This window comes from Aquarana catesbeiana, linkage group LG02, assembly GCF_042186555.1.
Source record: "Aquarana catesbeiana isolate 2022-GZ linkage group LG02, ASM4218655v1, whole genome shotgun sequence".
Classification (NCBI taxonomy): domain Eukaryota; kingdom Metazoa; phylum Chordata; class Amphibia; order Anura; family Ranidae; genus Aquarana; species Aquarana catesbeiana.
In genome coordinates, this window is record NC_133325.1 from 668,976,795 (window position 1) to 668,996,445 (window position 19,651).

The 19,651-nt window shown below is 41.1% G+C and overlaps 1 protein-coding gene across 5 annotated transcripts in view; it reads right to left on the reverse strand.

The window, feature by feature from the left end:
- The window catches only part of CUX1 (cut like homeobox 1), a 536,633-nt gene that overhangs the window by 194,423 nt on the left and 322,559 nt on the right, over nt 1–19,651 (reverse strand). For all 5 annotated transcript variants that reach the window (XM_073616665.1, XM_073616662.1, XM_073616663.1 and 2 more), the window contains 3 exons: nt 13,599–13,703; nt 9,910–10,098; nt 1,163–1,221 (listed from right to left, as the gene is read on the reverse strand). In XM_073616665.1, coding sequence (XP_073472766.1) covers nt 1,163–1,221; nt 9,910–10,098; nt 13,599–13,703 — 353 coding nt within the window. The remainder of the gene's footprint in view (nt 1–1,162; nt 1,222–9,909; nt 10,099–13,598; nt 13,704–19,651) is intronic.

The window sequence follows — 19,651 nt, forward strand, 5'->3', positions numbered from 1 at the left end:
CAGCGCTAAGCTGTGTCAAGCGTTTTTAAGCTGTAGTATTTGGATTTGAGAGTGGAAAATAGAAGAGGACAGAGAAACGCTGCTCAATGCTAACGTGGCTAAACGCACATTAACGCCAAATGCAAAACGCTTCTAAAAGTGCGTTTTTACAGCCACTTTTTCCTGGCATCGGAACTGGCTTTGCAGTTAATTTTTTTTTAAAACACCCTGTGTGCATGAGGCCTTATAGTCTGTGTGCAGATCTAACCTTTTAGCAAAGCCTGGGAGACCTGCATGCCACTCATTCAATAGCAGAGATGGGCTCACAATGAACATCTCCAAAGTACAAAAGTGCATGTCAGCCATGCCAAAAGGAAGTAGAAATAATAAAAGATTTATAATCTTAGAATGCAGGAAAGGAAGGGAGAGAAAAGTTGAGGAAAGGTAGGTTTTCAAGATTTTTCTACTATTAGCCTCGGTTCACACCAGAGGCGGCACGACTTGCAGGTCGCCTCAACGAGGCGACCTGCACACGACTGCCCGGGCGACTTGCAAAACGACTTCTGTATAGAAGTCTATGCAAGTTGCCCCAAGTCGCCCCCAAAGTCGTACAGGAACCTTTTTCTAAGTCGGAGCGACTTGCGTCGCTCCCCTTAGAACGGTTCCATAGCACAGAACGGGAGGCGACTTGTCAGGCGACTAGGTCGCCTGACAAGTCGTCCCTGTGTGAACCGAGCCTAACAGATTTCATGAATACTTGCAACAGTTTGTTGGCTTGTAGAAAATCTCTATTGGAGAATTACAAAAAGTATACAAAAACAAAAGTAATAAATCGGCCCTCGGCGTGCAGCCCTACTTCTTAAAGGAAAATGGTCATAAAAATATACAGGGACTGCAATTGCTGATCGCCCTCTAAAAATGCTAGATGATTGACTATAATACTGACTCTGACTTCAGTGCTGTCCTAGTCTGACCTGGAACAGGTATGCAGATCAGGTATTCCGCTTTAACTTGCTATATGTGTGTCCCATGCCAACACATCATTTTAGGACTAAAGCCAGAGACACTAGCATTTTCAGAATGCTGTTGCCAATGGTAGGCTCCATATATCTCTCACTACAGCTTTCCTTCATATTTATACAAAACAATGACAAAAAATAGAGTTGTACTGTTAGTCACTTACTTGAGTTCCTTCTTTATTTCTTCATAATCAGCCTGCCCTTTCAGTTTTTCTTCAAGTTGCTGCAAACAGTTTCAGAACACCAGTTAACATAATACAGCTTAACTGATTTAAAAAGAGGCTTGAATCATAAGACCGTGCCATGCCATATGTTAAAGTAAATTGGTCATCTAATAAAAATACATTTCAGCCTTCTATATATTGCAGAGTAACGCGACCCCAAAAAAGCGGGACTTTCAATGCTCTTGGCTTCTACCCACCCCTGCCAATTATCTACTGGTGCATCACTATTATGTGTGTCTTTTTCAAACAAGGAGGCAGCAGAGGTGGCAGGTCAGAGCCAGAAATCCTAGGAGCGGCTTGCAATTTCCTTATAAGAGACCTAACATATCAGAAATGCCATCAAACTTTCAGAGATGCCCGCTACTGTATCTAGGTCTCTTTTAGACACCATTTTGGGCTCAGGGACTATCCATCATTTAAAATACATCTTAACGTTTTTAACACTTGTATTAGCTTCTTGCCTGAAGTTCAGCTTTTAAAGCAGTATAAAATCCAAAGCAAACATTTCTTTTATTGCAGATTACCAGTTGTTTTTCACAGCATAAACTCTCCAGCAGAATGTATCAGTTTACATGACTGAAACAAACCACTTAAAGAGGTGTTCCTCCCTCCAAAAAAAAATAAATAAATAAAAGCCAGCAGCTACACATACTGCAGTTGCTGGCTTTTAACAATAGGACACTTACCTGTTCTGGAGTCCAGCGATGTCGGCACCACAGCTGATGTTTCCATCAGCTGTCGGGTGCTGCCACCGCCATTGAGGGTAAGGGTACCCGGCAGTGTAGCCTTACAGCTTCATGCCTAGAAACCCTATTGTGCATGTGCGAGGTTCCGCTCCTCTCGCCTACTGGCCCAGGGAGAGGAGGAGGGAGCCCCGTGGTGATGTCACGGGCCGCGGCCTGGACTCCCGGAAGTGGGAACGGCATGCCTGTCAAAGACAGGTATCCTGTCCCCCCTACCCCCGAAAGGCAGCACTGGAGGGGGAGATGAGACAAATGAGCGGAAGTTCCACTTTTGGCAGGGGTGAATAATATGGTCATCTTTGATTTATTCATGTAAAACCTTTATCAAAAAAAAAAAAAAAAAATGGTTACTGTAGCTGATTATAGTGAAGGCTGGAGTTTGGCTTCATTTTGTTAGCGTAACTAATTCTCCTAATACATTTAATGTAGAACTAAATGCAAAACTTTGTTTTTTTCATTTTGGATAGAGTAAGGTAGGGTTATAACTCCTGTAAGGTTTATTTTTGCCATCTTTGTCTCATTGGGGAGATTTATCTTTACTTCCTGTCCCATAGCCAAAGCAGGAAGTGAGAGGAAATCCCTGCAAATTAAGGGAATCCCTTGGACACTCCCAGGTCACCAAAACTAGTTTGCTCATTGGAAGATTTCCCCTCTATTATTTTTCTGGTGACAACCCAAAATTTGAGATTTTCTTTTACTTTCAATGATAATGGTAAACAGAACAAATAGAGAGAGTGAATCTCCCTAACAGGAGCACAGACGGCAATAAAAACTGACAGGGGTTCTAATCCATCTCTACTCTGAGGTGTGTTACTGGCCAGATCACCAGGTGAAAAGAAAGGGGAAAAAGCCAAAGAAAACAGAAACAGTAACAACATCTAATGATTGCAAAACTGCAAAATATGACATTTTTGATTTTGGGTTTAATACTGCTTTCATTTTCTGTACAGTTACATTATTTGTATCAGTGGAGAAGTACATTTGCACAAAAGCTGCAAGTTCTAGTCCCAGCTGCATGGGAAATTGATCATAATATTTTACAGTGTTCCGCAAGATACAGTACACAAAACAAACAACTGTCACTATGACTTCCATGTGAAAATTGTTAATGAGATTTTAATGGTGCAAGTGAAGGCATTCAGCTGGAATCCGCTCACGTGCCAAAAACGTACAGAGCTGAACAATTGCCTGATATACAAACAGAATGACATCAGTGGCCAAAGAGCAGTTGTTACACATAATATGCAGCATACTAAAAGGTTTCATCCAGGAGCACATATGAAGATTGTTATTGGCAAGTCTTTCAAGAATGATGAAATTATTTTGATGCAATGAATGTAGAAACAGGAGTAACAGTTTATTGAAAACAACATTTTAAAGGGAAAGGGAAATTGATTATGCCAATGATTTTCACAGATACACAGCACATGTTAAAGTATTATATAAATATTACCAGGGCATATATAGTATTCAAGAACTCTGTTTTTTTAAGGAGAAGTTTGGGGTATATATAAAAAACACGAAAAAAAAAAAAAAACATATTTAAAACTCTATGCTGCAGCTGTCCCAAGTCAGCTCTAAGCCCAAGAACTGAGTGATCACATGACCGCTGATCGCTCAGTTCTTATGCCCCATACACACGGTCGGACTTTGTTCGGACACTCCGACAACAAAATCCATGGATTTTTTCCGACGGATGTTGGCTCAAACTTGTCTTGCATACACACGGTCACACAAAGTTGTCGGAAAATCCGATCGTTCTGAACGCGGTGACGTAAAACACGTACGTCGGGACTATAAACGGGGCAGTGGCCAATAGCTTTCATCTCTTTATTTATTCTGAGCATGCGTGGCACTTTGTCCGTCGGATTTGTGTACACACGATCGGAATTTCCAACAACGGATTTTGTTGTCGGAAAATTTTATCTCCTGCTCTCCAACTTTGTGTGTCGGAAAATCCGATGGAAAATGTCCGATGGAGCCCACACACGGTCGGAATTTCTGACAACACGCTCCGATCGGACATTTTCCATCGGAAAATCCGACCGTGTGTACGGGGCATAAGTCCACTCAGAGCGGAGAGTATTGACCATCAGTTACCACTTTCTGCTCTTCTCCTCCAGATCTCACTGGACAGCTGTGCAGAAGAGAGGGCAGGTGCAGCTAGCCTTGGCTTTCACTGAGAGGCAGAGCCAGCTGTTATTCAGACAGCTGGGTGGATCCAGACAATATCGTTGGGATCCTTTCAGAGCCTGGAGTGGCTCTGTGATGTCAGCTGATAGTGGATTATAGCCCTCTGTCTGCCAACTCTGGGTAACAAAAGTACAAAAGTAAGTGCACAACTGTGACCCACAAGAGAAGTATTACCAAAAAAGCTTTACTTGGGTACAGGTACTTACAAAAGATCAGTGTGGTAGAAATCATACAGAAGCACCCTGCAGGTGGTGAGTATCTACAACATATGCTTATGTCCGGCCTACTTTTTTCATAGTTTTGGACAGAGTGGAGAAGGAATTTAACCCTTTTTGGGTTTTTACCACAATTCAGGGCTCCGTTAGTGAGATTTTTCAACACTTACTATAGCGGTGATGATGGCTTTACTAGACAGACTAGAGTATAAATGTCTACTAGTTAAAGCTGAAAACCAGGAAAAAAAATTAAATACACAGATGAGGTGTGCATGAGAGCTGTTTACCTGCCCAAATGATTTGCATTTCTATCTATCCAGTTTTGAGATCTACACAGCTCTGCGATGCAGCACAGCCCTATCTGACAGAAGAGGGACCTGATCTCTCTCTCTGGCAGTTTCAATTTCACTTACGGGATTCATCTCTATCCCCAACCTGTGACTAGTAAAAGAAAATGCAACAGGCAGATGAGCTTGTATCTGTCACTATGCTCTCTCCTCCTATCAGCATGGTCACTGAACTGCAAAAAAATCAGCCAGTTGGGTCCTTGTGCTGTTTCTATAACCACTTCCCTGGTTTATGCTGAACAATAGACTGTATAAGGCTAATAAGTCTAAGTAAGGTACTTACACTGTTTGAATTTAGAAAATACATATAAGGATCTGCTAACATAGCTGCATTTATTTGCAAATTTTATTTCTTCCTGGAGTTCAGCTTTAAGGCCCGGTTCACATTGGATGCTGTGTGAAAACCGCATGTGATTTGGACAGGAATCTTACCGCATGCTTGTTTCAATCACAAGCGATTCTGCAGCAGTGTAATTTAAACCATTCATTTTGTATGGCTCAAATTGCACTGCATCAAAATTGTGCCGGACCCTTTTTATTTGCCACACCAGGATTGGATTGAACGGGTGTTTATACCTAATGCGATCTGATTCTCCAAACCGCACCGTGTTCTGCAAACCGATTTCTGGGTGTCGCTAACTTAACAGACACACCTGCAGCGGTTCGCATGAACAGGGTGCGATTTTCATGCGGTGCAGAAACCACACAGAATGTGCTGCGAATTTTACATCACATCAGTGTGAGCTGGGTCCAAAGTGGTTGCAAACTGGCCTCAGGTGATACACAGGGATGAAACAAATAAGCTGTACCTGTTTATCTGCAGTCCTCTCTCTCTCTCCTAAAACACAGTTTAAAGGCTATTTCTTTGCAGTAGAGGGCAGGGAGTGGGAATACATCACCACACACACTGTGCAGCTAAACCCCCCCCCCCCCCCCCCACACACAGAATCATAGGAAAATATATATACTGCTATAAGTCAGCTGCTGTGTGCTGGACGGGGCAATCACCTGGAAAGCTATGGAGCCAGGATTTACCATTAACAGTGACTCATGCAGATGGCAGAGAGAAGAGGCAGCAGACAGAAATGACACTTGGGACCCTGGATTGAGGAAAGTACACACTATAGAAGGATATGCTTTGATCATTGTTCATGTCAAAGGTTTACAACCACTTTAATGTCATTTCCTCAAAAAAGAATTTCAGGCATTGTAAACTTTCATGTAGTTACATTGCTTCAGTGTGGACAAATATACCTATGTATATACAATACCCGGCTGATCCCCCTTGGAAGTTGAAAATCACTGAAGTAGAAATGGCTACTTCAGTGATCTCTCCTTGCTTCAGGGTCCCGTGCTGAGCAGCTGGTGTGATGCATTGTGAACACAGGAGGTCGGCCACTCAGCACAGGTACCATTCAGAGAATGCTTTGTAATTCCTGAATGAATGAAAAATGTTCTCTGATTGCACAAGGTGGCGAGGCAGGGGAGTAGAGTTATGGGTTTCACCTTATCCAATCAGAGGACACTTTGCATCCGGCGTATGATGGAATAAACAATGTAAACAAATAGTTTCTGCTTTTCATCTGAGTTCTAATCAAAAGGTATTCCCCCTGTTTGTTATGGGTAGCACAAATACCCATACTCGATCGATGACTGCTTTCATTGGCCAGGCAAGGATGACGTCACTCCCGTGCATGCGTGGAAGTCCAGTCAGCTTTGGCATTGCCAAATTTTTACAGTGTTTGGAACAAAGGGATTAGGTGTCCATTTGGTGGTTTATGGGCACCCAAAGTAATCACTCTGCCACGTCCTAACATATATGCAATAGGAATTTCAGGAAAAAAATGTACTTTATAGGCACATATAAAGCGAACAAAAGTCCTGGATGGCTTAACTCCAATGTAAAAATGCATATAAAAGCAAAGGAGAAGGCCTTCAAAAAAATACAAGCTCGAGGGATCATTTTCATTTAGACATTTTAAACACTTTTGAACTCTTCGAAGATTGAAATTTTGTTTGTTATGTTACTGTAGAAATGGTGTGCCGGTCTTTGTACAGTGCCTATTACAAATTTGGGCTTACTCAATAGAACAGCACAAAAAGCAGCGAAGATGAGCAATCATTCATAACAGCCAATCAGATTGGTGTTTAGCAAAGTCAAATTCGTGAAAGATGAATTCTGATAGGTGCCTGTGGGTTACTAGACTTTGCCTTAATGAATAAGCATGCCAGGGGAGAACATATCCTTATTGTGTTGAAGAAATCACCCTTGTTACGTTGATCTAATGCTGTCCTGGCATTTGCATTCCCGCAGTCATGTTACAGTGTCAGGCCAGCAATTTATTTTATGTCCGGAACACGAGACAAATTTGTGGTGACATCATCCATCAAAGGATGTAGACGTATGCAAAGTGTGAGCCAGCCATGCGTGTCGGTGAGAATAAATGACTCACACAGATCAAGAGGTTTTGCTTTAGTGTGCACATCCAAAAACCACAGTCTATTAGGAACGTCTCATTGAGCACAATTTCATGATGTTCAGAATTATCTGAGATGCATGTAAATAATGCACATTATACTGCAGCAATGTATTTTGCAGGGCACATAAGGTTAATGGTGTTTCTCCAACACACAACGTATCTCACTAGCAGGGAACAGTTTGATAACAGTTCTAGCATAAGCACCGAGCTTCTCCTACAGTAATTAATATCAGTGATTCAGTGTATGCCAGACCACAGAGGCATCAAAAACAATTGATCTCCCTGTTTCTACTATCTGTTGTTTTCGGGACCTTAGGCAAACCACTATCTGCTTCTTATGGATCAGAATTAAAAAGCTCAGCGGGACAGACATATCCCGTGTCTGTAAGATTCCAAACAGAGCTGCTCATATTCTTAGGGAAAGAATTATCATATAGATTTATTTTTTCTTTCTTACAGGTTATGGATTGCGGGACATTTCATCCTACCAGTTATTAATACCAAATCACTATATACATCTACACATGACGAAACCTTAGTGTCATATATAATATGAACTTATTCACCTAAATTTTGTTCTCTTTAGAACAAAATTTCTAAACACTACCGTGTTAATGACCGCCTGGTATCAATTAATACTCACCATAGTCAACCTGCCACAGCGCATTTCTATTTTTTTTATTACAGCACACATCTATATTCAGCTGATAAGTTTCCTTTACAGTCTTGCTTAAAGAGTAAACGAAGAGCACAAATAATTACCTTTACAAGATATAATGCTGCTATAGACTCACTCAATGGTCACATGATTCCTGGTAAAGGAAAGGATTAGCCATCCGGAATTCATTTTTTCCCCTTTAACAGATCACATGACCAAACATCTAGAATTTTTCCTACATGACATGTTCTGGACTGAGCCTACAGCTATATTTCGTTAAGAAAAAGTAAGTATATCAGTCCTTATATCACTCATTTTTATCCATCCCAACAGGACCGACTACATACAGGTTTCATTTTGTGTACAATTTAAAGGATAAGTTAATCTTTCATGGGTGTAACATGTACTAATAGGATAATAAATAAGCAGCCCCCACCCCCCCACCTGAAGACACCCTGTTGTGACATCAGGCCAGGGATCTCCTCCCTGTGACAGCTGTCGCAATTAAAAAAAGAAGAGTTCTGTGAATGGGAGAACTACAACTACTGTCAGCCATTGCGACTGAGTGCTTGTAGTTCTCAATGAACTAACAGGGTGCTGGGGAGTTCTCTAGGTAGTTTATTGATTTTTCCTGTCATTCAATAAGTGTGTTAAGGGATGCATTTTTTGGAAAGGGTCAGGGACTTTTTTACTGCAGCAGGTTGCTTTTTTGGTTCCATATACTACAATGGAAATGCAACGCAAACACATAAAAAATGCAGTGCTTGAGTTTTTGATGCGTTTCTGCTTGCTTCTACCGCAAGACAACCCACACCTCCCGAGAATACAAAAGGCATTAAAACGCATCAAAAACATGTGTGAAACAATGCAAAACACACCCAGAAAACACATCAACTGCAACCTACATAGATGTGAACCATGCCTAAAAGCCCCCTTGTGTAAGCATCCAAAAGCCCCTGAGACTGCTGCTGGGCAATGCCATCTTGGATGTGATGTCAGCTTTCCCCGTCGCACCTAGCCTTCAGGGGGTGGAGTTGTGTCAGCACATAGATTAATTATATACTCTCAGAAAAAGAGAAGGCTATGATATGGAAGGAGCTGTGCTAGGGAAAGGACTATACAAACTTTCAAGTAAGTTCAGGGTTGCATTGAAAGTTAATAAAAAATAATTTAGGTAAATGAAAAACACTGCAAGCAAACATTTTAAATACTTATTTTTGATTTTTTTTCTGTGCTTTTATCTGCAATTTTTTAAGTTGGTTACAGGTTCTCGTTAAACATATACAGTACTTGCCTTCCACTCAGCTTCTGCTCATGACATCTAGTTGTGGGTGTCATCACAATCCTCCCGGTGAGATCTTGGTCAATACACGAACATCTTCTCATGAGATTTGGGAAACCCAGTGTTCCCTGCATCTCGCCGGAAGGACTGTGATATCACACTCTCCAATGCAGAAGCGGGGTGAAAAGAAGGTATATATTTATTGTTCTTACAGGCACGATGCATCATTTGGACATGGAGTGGAGGACCTAAAGCAATTATGCCCCATACACACAAGCGGAATTTCCATCAGAAAAAACTTGGATGGTTTTTCCGACAGGATTCCACTCAAACTTGGCTTGCATACACACGGTCACACAAAAGTTCTCTGAACTTTCGACCGCCAAGAACGCGTTGACGTACAACACTACGACGAGCCAAGAAAATGAAGTTCAATGCTTCCGAGCATGCGTAGGAATTTTGCGCGTCGTAATTGGTACAGACGATCGGAATTTTTTCCGACCAAAAAATAGAGAACATGCTCCCAATCTTTTGTTGGCTGGAATTCCGCCAGCAAAAGTCTGATGGAGCATACACACGGTCGCATTTTCCAACCAAAAGTGTACAAAAGTGTACACGGCATAAGAGGATACTGAATTCTAAAGTATATCTTCAGTATGCTAGTCCATATAAAACAAACTTTAAATCAGTTGGGCAACAGATTTCAGACTTGTATAGTGCAGAAAAATAAAAATGTTCCTATACCTTAGTTGTATATAAAACTGCATACCTTAAGATTGTTGTTCTTGGTGTTAAGCTGCTGCTCAAGCTGCGATATTTGAGTAGCAGAGTTTTCTCGAAGTTTAGTAAGACTGGCCTGTAACCTCTGTACATCTTCCACAAGCTGGGCAATTTCCCTCTCCTTTGCTGTAAGTTCAACCTCCATATTGGAGCGTGCCGCACCCTCCAGCGTCTGCTCCTGTGTAAGGGTAAGTATGCGTTCAAGGTTGCCACCAAATAAACAAAAACACACCAAACTATACCAAACATGCAGCATGTGCTCACAAATATTAAATAACTTTTATGTATGTATTTATGCATCACAACTCTTCAAACGGTTAAACTTTTATGTGACTCTATTAATAGAAGATTAATTCAATCAATATTTATTTCTATAAGTAGCAGGGGAAATTTTATTATTCAAAAATCCAACTGAAAGCAAGAAAACAGAAGGTGGCCAATGCAGACAGTTGGCTAAAGACTGCTCGCAGCAGTAACTGGCTAATAAGATGAAAGTGTTAATATTAAAACTCTATTATATAACAGGCTTTAATGTGGAATGTCCGATTATTGCACATACGGTGATGTATATTCACTGACTTCATACATAACCCACATAGAGGTAAATGTAGACGTAATGTGTGCACAATAGAGCCATACTCCTCACTGCAACATGCTGCATTGATTTAATGTGCTGCCATAGCTCTAATTAAAAATCCCAAGTCTAATTAAACATCCCAAGCACGGTTTTAAAATAGGAAGATGCTGAAGTGACATAATATGTCAAATTAAAGTAGAACGCTATGCAAAACTTTTTATTTTTTCATTTTGGATAGAGCAAATAAGGGTTATAACCCCGGTCAGTTTTTTTCCCCATCTGGGTCCTATTGGGGAGATTTACCTTCACTTTCTGTCGCATAGCCAAACAGGAAGTGAGAGGAAATTCCTGCAAATTAAGGAAATCCCATTGAACCGTCCACAATAACTAGTGTCACAATTATAGAAGGCTTCCCCCCATTACTGTTCTGGGGACAACCCAAAATTTGGGATTTTCAATACTTTCACTATTGATGATAAAGGTAAACAGGACAAATAGAGATTAAATCTCCCTAACAGGGGGGGGGCAACATAAAACTGCAAAGTTTAGAAAATAAAGTTTGATTTACTAAGGCAGATTAGTGAAAAATAAATTGATACTGGCTGACAATGGATGTCATATGCTCCTATGGCTTAGTACTCATTCACACCACATCAGTTAAGTTGAGCTGAGTTGATCTGCAAAGATCAATGCATAATCAACTGCAAGGCACAAAGAAAACAATTGTTTTCTATGTGCTCCTTTTATATCTCTGCATTGCAGTACAAAAATTTGTGCACCTCATGGCGGTGCAATCTACTGCACCACAGCTGTAGCATTTTTACAACGTTTAATAAAAAGGGTAAATAAATATTACCTTGCCCTGTAACAACTAAGGTACCGCCGCTACACAGCGAGTGTGATCAAGCTTTTATTGAATAGGCAACATCTCTGTAAATAAGATCTTTCTATATAGCTCATCTTTCTAGCTTACATGAAAAGGCTACGATTGCAAATCCCTATGCTGTGTGCATCAATAGAAACACACAGCCCCATAGCCTAGGGTGGCAAGGCATTCCCCTGCTCACCTCTCCTTTCTCTAACAAACTGCACTATTTGCTTTTAACTCTTTCCGGTGAAGACCGGAAGTAGGAGTCAGCATCTAAACTACAAGTGCTGGGATAGGAACTTCAACAAATGGTTTCATGGGGATTTTTTTATGGTATGGTACTCAGTGTGTTATGCTAAAAGCTCCTGAGTTTAATACTACTTTAATTTGAATACAATAAGGAAGAATTAGAACATCTGTTGGATATTCACTGCTGTGTCCCCACTGGGGAGATTTCTCATGACTTCCTATTCAGGGTGTCAGAATGTCAGAGACAGGAAGAGATGGGCTATTTCCAACTAGTGCATAGACCGGGAACAAAAATTATATTTGCAATTAAATATGGAAGTGTTGCATATGTCACATCTGATTGTATTCCTATCCCAGTGACTTTTCCCCTCATTTGTTTAACTGGTGTCATATGGACAGGACCAAGTGGGGACAAAGTCAGTAATAAAAGCTATACAGAGATTCTAAACCTTACACGTTTTATTCAAAACTAAACTTTGCCAAAAATTCCACTACTGTAGCATTATGACCACTGTAACTAAGGCTGGGTACACATGGGCTGAGATCCGGTCACTGTGTACAGCTGTCTTTCCGACGCATTTCAGAGCTTCCTGCTTTTCCCCCAGGCTCTGAGGAAAGAGCAGGATGCTCTACAACCCGTAGCAGTGCCCACAGGACAACCCACCTGGCATCAGTTCCACACCTGCTCCCCTGTGCACTTCAGGATGGTTACTGGCACTTCTTGTTTCAGTGTCCAGCAGGGCTGAGCCTTCCACACAGAGCCTGGCGGCTGCACAAGCAGGGAGAGACCTCAGTGTGATTGACAGCGGTGTCCTTGTGGAGAATTACCTTTTATCTGTTAACCCAGTAAGTCAGTTATATTTGAATAAAGTGGATGATTGTAATGCTACACTTAGTGGGTGTCCCCTTTCTCCCTTTTTGTTCCATTACAGAAGCAGCTTTCTACTCTGGGATGGCTGCCCTTAATGTGGATAGCGGTGTTTGCAAATAATAAAGCTAATCCTAGAATGATTTATTTTGAAATAATTGATAATATGTCTAATATTTTTTAACACCTTAAAGTTAAAAAATGTTAGTCATATTATCATTTAACAATCAATCGTTCTATGTGTGTGCACTGAGCGGGGCGCTGGACTAATGAGTTTCCATTAGGTCCGTAAATTTTTTACAAGCATGTGATTAGAGCCTGAGGCTCTAATTGGCTTGTTTTAGGTTGTCCTCAGGGAACAGAGCACTGCGCCCCGAACCCTCCTACTCTTGATTTTCGCAAATCAATAGTCACCATCGCGTCACTTCCGGCTTCTCATCCCGGACAAGCAGGAGGCTGAAGACTTGGAACCCGGAAAGAAGACCGGGTTAACACGGAAAGCGCCGGGTATCAGGGGAGCTGTGACCACTGGAGGGCTCTGTTTGTAGGCAAGTCTCACACCGTCCTCTGGTGAGTGCAGACCTGGGAGGGGTTTTGTTTGTGCTCCCCCCCCAAAAATTGTTAGCACCAGCCGCCACTGGTGGATAGCAATACAGGACTATTTGGTTAAGTTGGATTTTTATGGGCTTGTGCGCCTTGTCCTATTAGCGCCATTAATGTCTTGAATTTTTATGCATGCCTGTACTTCCTTTGAGTGATTTTCCTTCATCAAAAAAAAAAAAAAGCGTGTGAGTTGTCACCAAGACAAAAAGAGCTAAAAAAAAAAAACCCTGAGAGATGTCATATACTTCACCCACTCTGCTAAGTAAATGTGCTTTTGTTGTGGTCTCTATTCCCATCAGAGATTTTTCATCAGTACCTGTCTTTGTGACACCCCTTTTACAGAGACAGGAAGTGAATGTAAGTCTCCCAAACAAGGACACAGGCAAAAAAAAAAATGTTAATCTTCTCCTCTCTATAAAAGAATTGTAAAAAAATCATTGGCCTCAACAAGACATGAAAGCATGTTTTGTAGAAGATTAGTATGTGCACAGAATAATGAATTGTGTTACTCACAGTATCGGGCGGTTTCTGCATCTGTGGGGCATGCTGTAGAGAATTGTTGAGCGATGAGAGCTGTTCCTTTAAGGCCTCTGCCTCTCTCTGCGCCACCTCTGCTCTCTGAAGGGAGGAAGAAAATAAAAAAGGTGAAGAGAGAAATACATTCATTTTAACAACTGACAATTAATCTCAGAACATTCATCAATTCATGCCCGACTGACTATAATTGATTTTCCTAAACACTCAACCTAATAAATGTTAGGAGGGGGGAAAGAGAAAAAAAAAATCATGGAAAGTGATGGATTTTTATTTTAAACAGTACAAGGAAGAAATAATTGAGCGATTATGACAGTAATTTAACGCTAGAAGCAAGGAATCCCCTGCTGCTGTTAATGCTGCAGCCCACTGAATTTATCAGGCTGAATAAATATGAGGAGAAATGGAATCTTTTTTATTCAATTTATTTCTATACTCACGCCGAGAATGATTTCATTTTAGAATTACTCGTGGGAATGACTCATAGAGGGAGACACGGTTGGAACCTTTTAATCTGGTAGGGACGGAATTTCTGTATCAGATTTGGACATCCTGCAACTGGTGGTGAGGGGGTTAAAGGGAATTTGGAAGGCTATAAATATCTGGAGTTGCTGTTGCAGACTTGCTTTTGAGGGCTTTTTTTTTCCATTTCTGATCCTGGCTTTACCACGTAGTAAATCACTGGACCAGAATAAGAATTTACACATTAGATGTCCCAACACCTGATGTGCATATCCTTGAAGAAGGTTAGTAATTCACCAAATAAAGTGTAATGCCGCGTACACACGATCGCACATTCCGACAACAAAATCCATGTTTTTTTTTTCCGATGGATGTTGGCTCAAACTTGTCTTGCATACACACGGTCACACAAATCTTGTCGGAAATTCCGATCGCCAAGAACGCGGTGACGTACAACACTTACGACGAGCCGAGAAAAAATGAAGTTCAATAGCCAGTGCGGCTCTTCTGCTTGATTCCGAGCATGCGTGGAACTTTGTGCGTCGAAATTGTGTACACATGATCTGAATTTACGACAACGGATTTTGTTGTCGGAAGATTTGAGATCCAGATCTCAAATTTTGTTTGTCGCAAATGTCCGATGGAGCCTACACACGGTTGGAATTTCTGACAACAAGCTCTTATCCAACCTTTCCTGTCGGAAAATCCGACCGTGTGTACGCGGCATTAGTCTTCCCAAACGTGAGATAGAAGTATTGGATGGACCAGAGTAGGCTGGGTCAGGCCCTTACACCTTGGATGTCCTGGATACACCAACAGAGGGACCTCTCTCCCATAATTCTCGGCTCCGTTTCTGTCCAACTTGGAGTTTTGTGTGTTCACTGCTACCTTTTCATGTTCCATTACCTCCTGTTAAATTTTCTATAGTATTAAAGTGGAATCTCCTCATAATGGCTAGAATAGCTGTCCAAAGCCAGTACAGTAATACCTTGGATTGCGAGTAACGGTGTTTACGAGCATTTCGGAATATGAACTATTATGTTTTAAAAATCCTGACTCGGTTTGCGAACATTGTTTCACAAAACGAGCAGGATTCAAGCCTCTGGGGCGTGTAGTACCGCATTCGGCCAGAGGTTCAGGGGTGCCGGTGACACTCGGAGCCCTTCGGAAACACTTGGTTCCCAAGCCTCTCTGAGCCCATCCGAGCGGCTCAGAGTGTTTCCGAATGTCTCCAGCACCCCCCTCTGGTTACATGCGGTACTGCATACACTAGCAGTGCAACTGTAACGGATTCGTTTTTTCCTATGGGGAAACTCACTTTGATATACAAGTGCTTTAGATTACAAGCATTCTTCTGGAACGAATTATATTCGTAATCCAAGGTACCACTGTAATTCAAACAAACAATCTCAATTCCCCCAAGATATACAGCATAAAAAACCTTCAGATGGTTCAACTGTCCAGCATCAAAAACGGAGATATCTGTTTGAGGTAGACTGACCCAAGTAGGGAAGAATAAAGGACGATACCCACAAAGCCTGCACTTTTTTGTGAGGCAGTTAAATTGGTGGGTTTAGTTCCACTTTAAAGTGAAAAAAGTCAATCTATTATTTTTTTAATTGTTTTAAAAATAGGAAGCCAGTGTGTTGATAAATTATGGTTGTGTACCTATGAATAGAATACATTTCCTATAAAACAACATATTCTGAAATGGTACTGTACAGTATTATTTATGTTGTTTTTAAGCACCAGGGTTGAAGGGTATGTTCATTTTTTTGTAGCTCACACCTGTCCATGGTTTTCACTATGCTCCCTGACAGCTACAGTTTTAGAAGCTTCCTGTGACGACAATAAAAGGAGGGACCTCATTTTCTGCTATGTGGAGATTTTTAAAACTTAAAAGAGAAGTTTGGTTTTAAAAAAAATAACCAAACATTCATACTCGCCTAGATGGATGCAGCATCGATCCAATGCTGCATCTGTCCCCCGCCAGCTATAGGACAGAGAACTGAGCGATTAAACACCGTTGATCGCTCAGTTCTTGTTCTTCAGGCTGCAGAGAGCTGGTGACTGTCAATCACCGGCCCTCTAGCGCTCACTGAAACAGTGGGCTGTGGAGGGTTAGGACAGTTGGCAAGTATGTGGAACTGATGCTTCTGCAAAGCAGCCGGATGGAGAAAGGCAGCAGCCCTTCAGGGGGATCCACAATAGTCATAAGGCAGTACAGCCAGCCCTTCTGCTCAGTAGGTGCCCGGGCCTCCATTTGAACTGAAGGGTCCCAGGCCCGGAATAGGAGGACCTGACCTCAGCCAACAGCAGGTTAACGGGTCACAGAAGTGGAGAACAAACTGCACTCCTGTGATCCACAGGAGAAGTACAAAGAAGAGCTTTGGCTACACTGTTCATATTTGAAACAACTGAATTTGTTTTGGGCAGATGTGAGGTGAACCACCTATGTGTAAACCTATAAACATGATACACTGCGACTTCATTCTACTACACATTGCATAGAAAATTGTGTCTCTTGTCTGGCAGCTCATGGATATTTTGCATTTCAAATGCTGCTTAAATAAGGCATTTTTTCATACTTGTGCCAACATTACATTGTAGCATAAGCTCCCCCACTGTCATTACTTACTTGATGATTTATGTGTAAAATGCATACATGTACGGAATTTACATAAGCCAACTTTCCCCCAAATTAAGAGAAGAAAAAAACTATTCAAACATGTGACCTGCTCCATCAGACTCAACAATCAACTTCAAAAAAGAGGAGCTCACTGGCATGCAGCAAAAGCACAAACAAACAAAGAAGGGGATTGCCAGGAGAACTTCAAAACTCGAGTTTTCCCATTGCAGCTACAAAGGTAAGTACACTTATATACCAAGTACACTAAGCAATCATATAAAACCAAAAGGAAATATTTGGGTAGAGTTCTCTACTAAATTACATGTTATATCTAGTTCTATTAACTGGCCTTTGGTAAAAATAAAGCTGTTCCCCAATCAAAATGATTCAAATGTTGGAAAGATTAGGGAGAAGATTAGAACCCTTTCTGTTTTTTTTTTGCTTTCAGTGACTTCGGAGCAGGGAATTCTCCTCATTTACTGTGTGGTCCATGGCAAGATACCCTTGCAACAGGGAAACCGGAAAATAGTTTTTCTTTAGAAAATCAGGGAAAGAGTCAAAACTTTTGGCATTTTTTTTTTACAGCTATGTCCCTGTCGGGAGATTTTTCTAATTTCCTAAGTGGTCATCATAAATAGGAATTACGAGAAAATCTCCACAGAGAATTTGAGTTTTAGAAGTCAAAGTGGATTTTGGCATACTGACCAGGACTGTTGAGTTGCATGAGCTCATGAACAACACAACTGGGCTTCACTGCATCCCCGTCATACAAACTGCTGCTACATGCAGCATTTTTAGGAACCGAATCTGACCGCAAACCACAATGACTGTCGCAAGAAAGCCAGCAGTCCACATTCATAACAGTAGATGTGACCTTACAGTAATGCCCCGTACACACGATCAGACTTTCCAACAACAAAACCATGGATTTTTGTTTGAAGGATGTTGGCTCCAACTTGTCTTGCATACACACGGTCATACAAATGTTGGCCAACAATTACGAACGTAGTGACGTACAAGACGTACGTGATATCTCCATTACGCAAAGAATGCACAACAAAAACCAATTGTGCGTGTGATTCCGCGCAATACCTCTAAATGTGTTGTTAAAATGAGTAGACAATAAATATAGATGCACAAATCAAAACTATTTCAAATGAAATGTGATAAAATTATATCTTCAAAATAATAATGTGTATAACACAATTATTATTCCTCAGGGCTCTGAGGAAGTCATGTGATATAACGTAACGCGTAGGGCGTAACCGGAAATACACAGCGCGGACCGGAAGTGACGTAGAGGGGATCGCTTCCACGCTGTGTTTCTACTGTTGTTTGGCGCAACAACTTTTACTTTAATGTAAGCGGATAATTTTAAATAAAATTCTTTGGCAAAACGTTATTACCCTATTGGAGCCCTCTTTCTTGATTACCTTCTATGTGGAGTCCACCAACCGTAGGGAGGGATCTCTTCCCATAAACGGAACGGTCTGTCATCACCAACCGGATCAAAGGGATCACATCTCCAAAGGATTCATACAGGCACATTTATTGTGTCATCAAGGTGAGAGTTCTGGGAGCCCTTAGCAGGGACGTAACATCACGAAAGTCACCAGATCTTCTATCAACGCATGCTCACTATTACCAGGCACATTTTTATGTAATTTATTTGATGTATTAGCACTTCAGTCACGTTTTAATACACGTATGGAATATTACTTATTTATTTATTAGTTGTGTTATACACATTATTATTTTGAAGATATAATTTTATTACATTTCATTTGAAATAGTTTTGATTTGTGCATGTATATTTATTGTCTACTCATTTTAACAACACATTTAGAGGTATTGCGCGGAATCACACGCACACTTGGTTTTTGTTGTGCATTCTTTGGGTTTTTTGTAGTGAGTAATGTTCACTATTTGATTGATTTGCAGCATTACCTATAATCAGTTATTCATTATTTATACACGGTTTAAAGATAGTAGCGCAGAAGTCCATCCTAGGATCTCTTTATTATATCTCCATTACGAACGCTAGTTTTACAAGACCGAGCGCTTCCGGCTCCTACTTGATTCCGAGCATGCGTGGAATTTTGTCCGATGGACTTGTGTACACACAATCGGAAAGTCCGACAACATTTGTTGGCGGAAAATATGAGAACCTGCTAGCCAACATTTGTTGGTGGAAAGTCTGACAACAAACGTTCGATGGAGCATTCACACGGTCGGACTTTCCACCAACAAGCTCACATCCAACATTTGTTGTCGGAAAATCTGATCGTGTGTACGGGGCAATAGGCTTCATACACACAGGTGCTCCGCCTTTGCCAATATTTAATTTAGGCCTCATGCACACTGGAGGTTTTTCAAAATCTCCTAGAAGCCTTTCCTACCGGCAGCAGCTTTTGGCTGAAAAAATGCCTAGTGTCTAACACTTTTACAAGCCTTTAGGTGCGTTTACAGGCGTCAAGCACTTGGGCATTAATTAATTCCTTGACCAGAATAATAATTTATTATGGCACTTAAAATTAACTAGTGCTCAAGAGCTAAACGCGGCTAGCACACGCATTAGGTGCGTTTATAAGCGCCAAACGTTTTTTTCTGCCAAAACTCCTAGACACACTGGCAGTGGGTTATTTTTTCCTGCCTCTAAAAGCCCCTGCTACTAAAACCCTATGTGTGCAAGAACGAACACATAGGCTAACATGCAGGGTAACATGCAGGGGAGTTTAGAGGCAGGGGAAAAAGAAATGTCAGACACCCCTAGAAGCAGCTGCCTTAGAGTTGCTGTTTAAAGCCAGTGAATTATTTTGCACATAATTAGAGACAGACTCCATTTTTTATTAATGTATCCTCTGTATATGACACTGGCAGTAAGTTTTTGTTGATCCCATAAATAAAGCAAAAAAACATGCACGGCAGAATAGTTCTAATT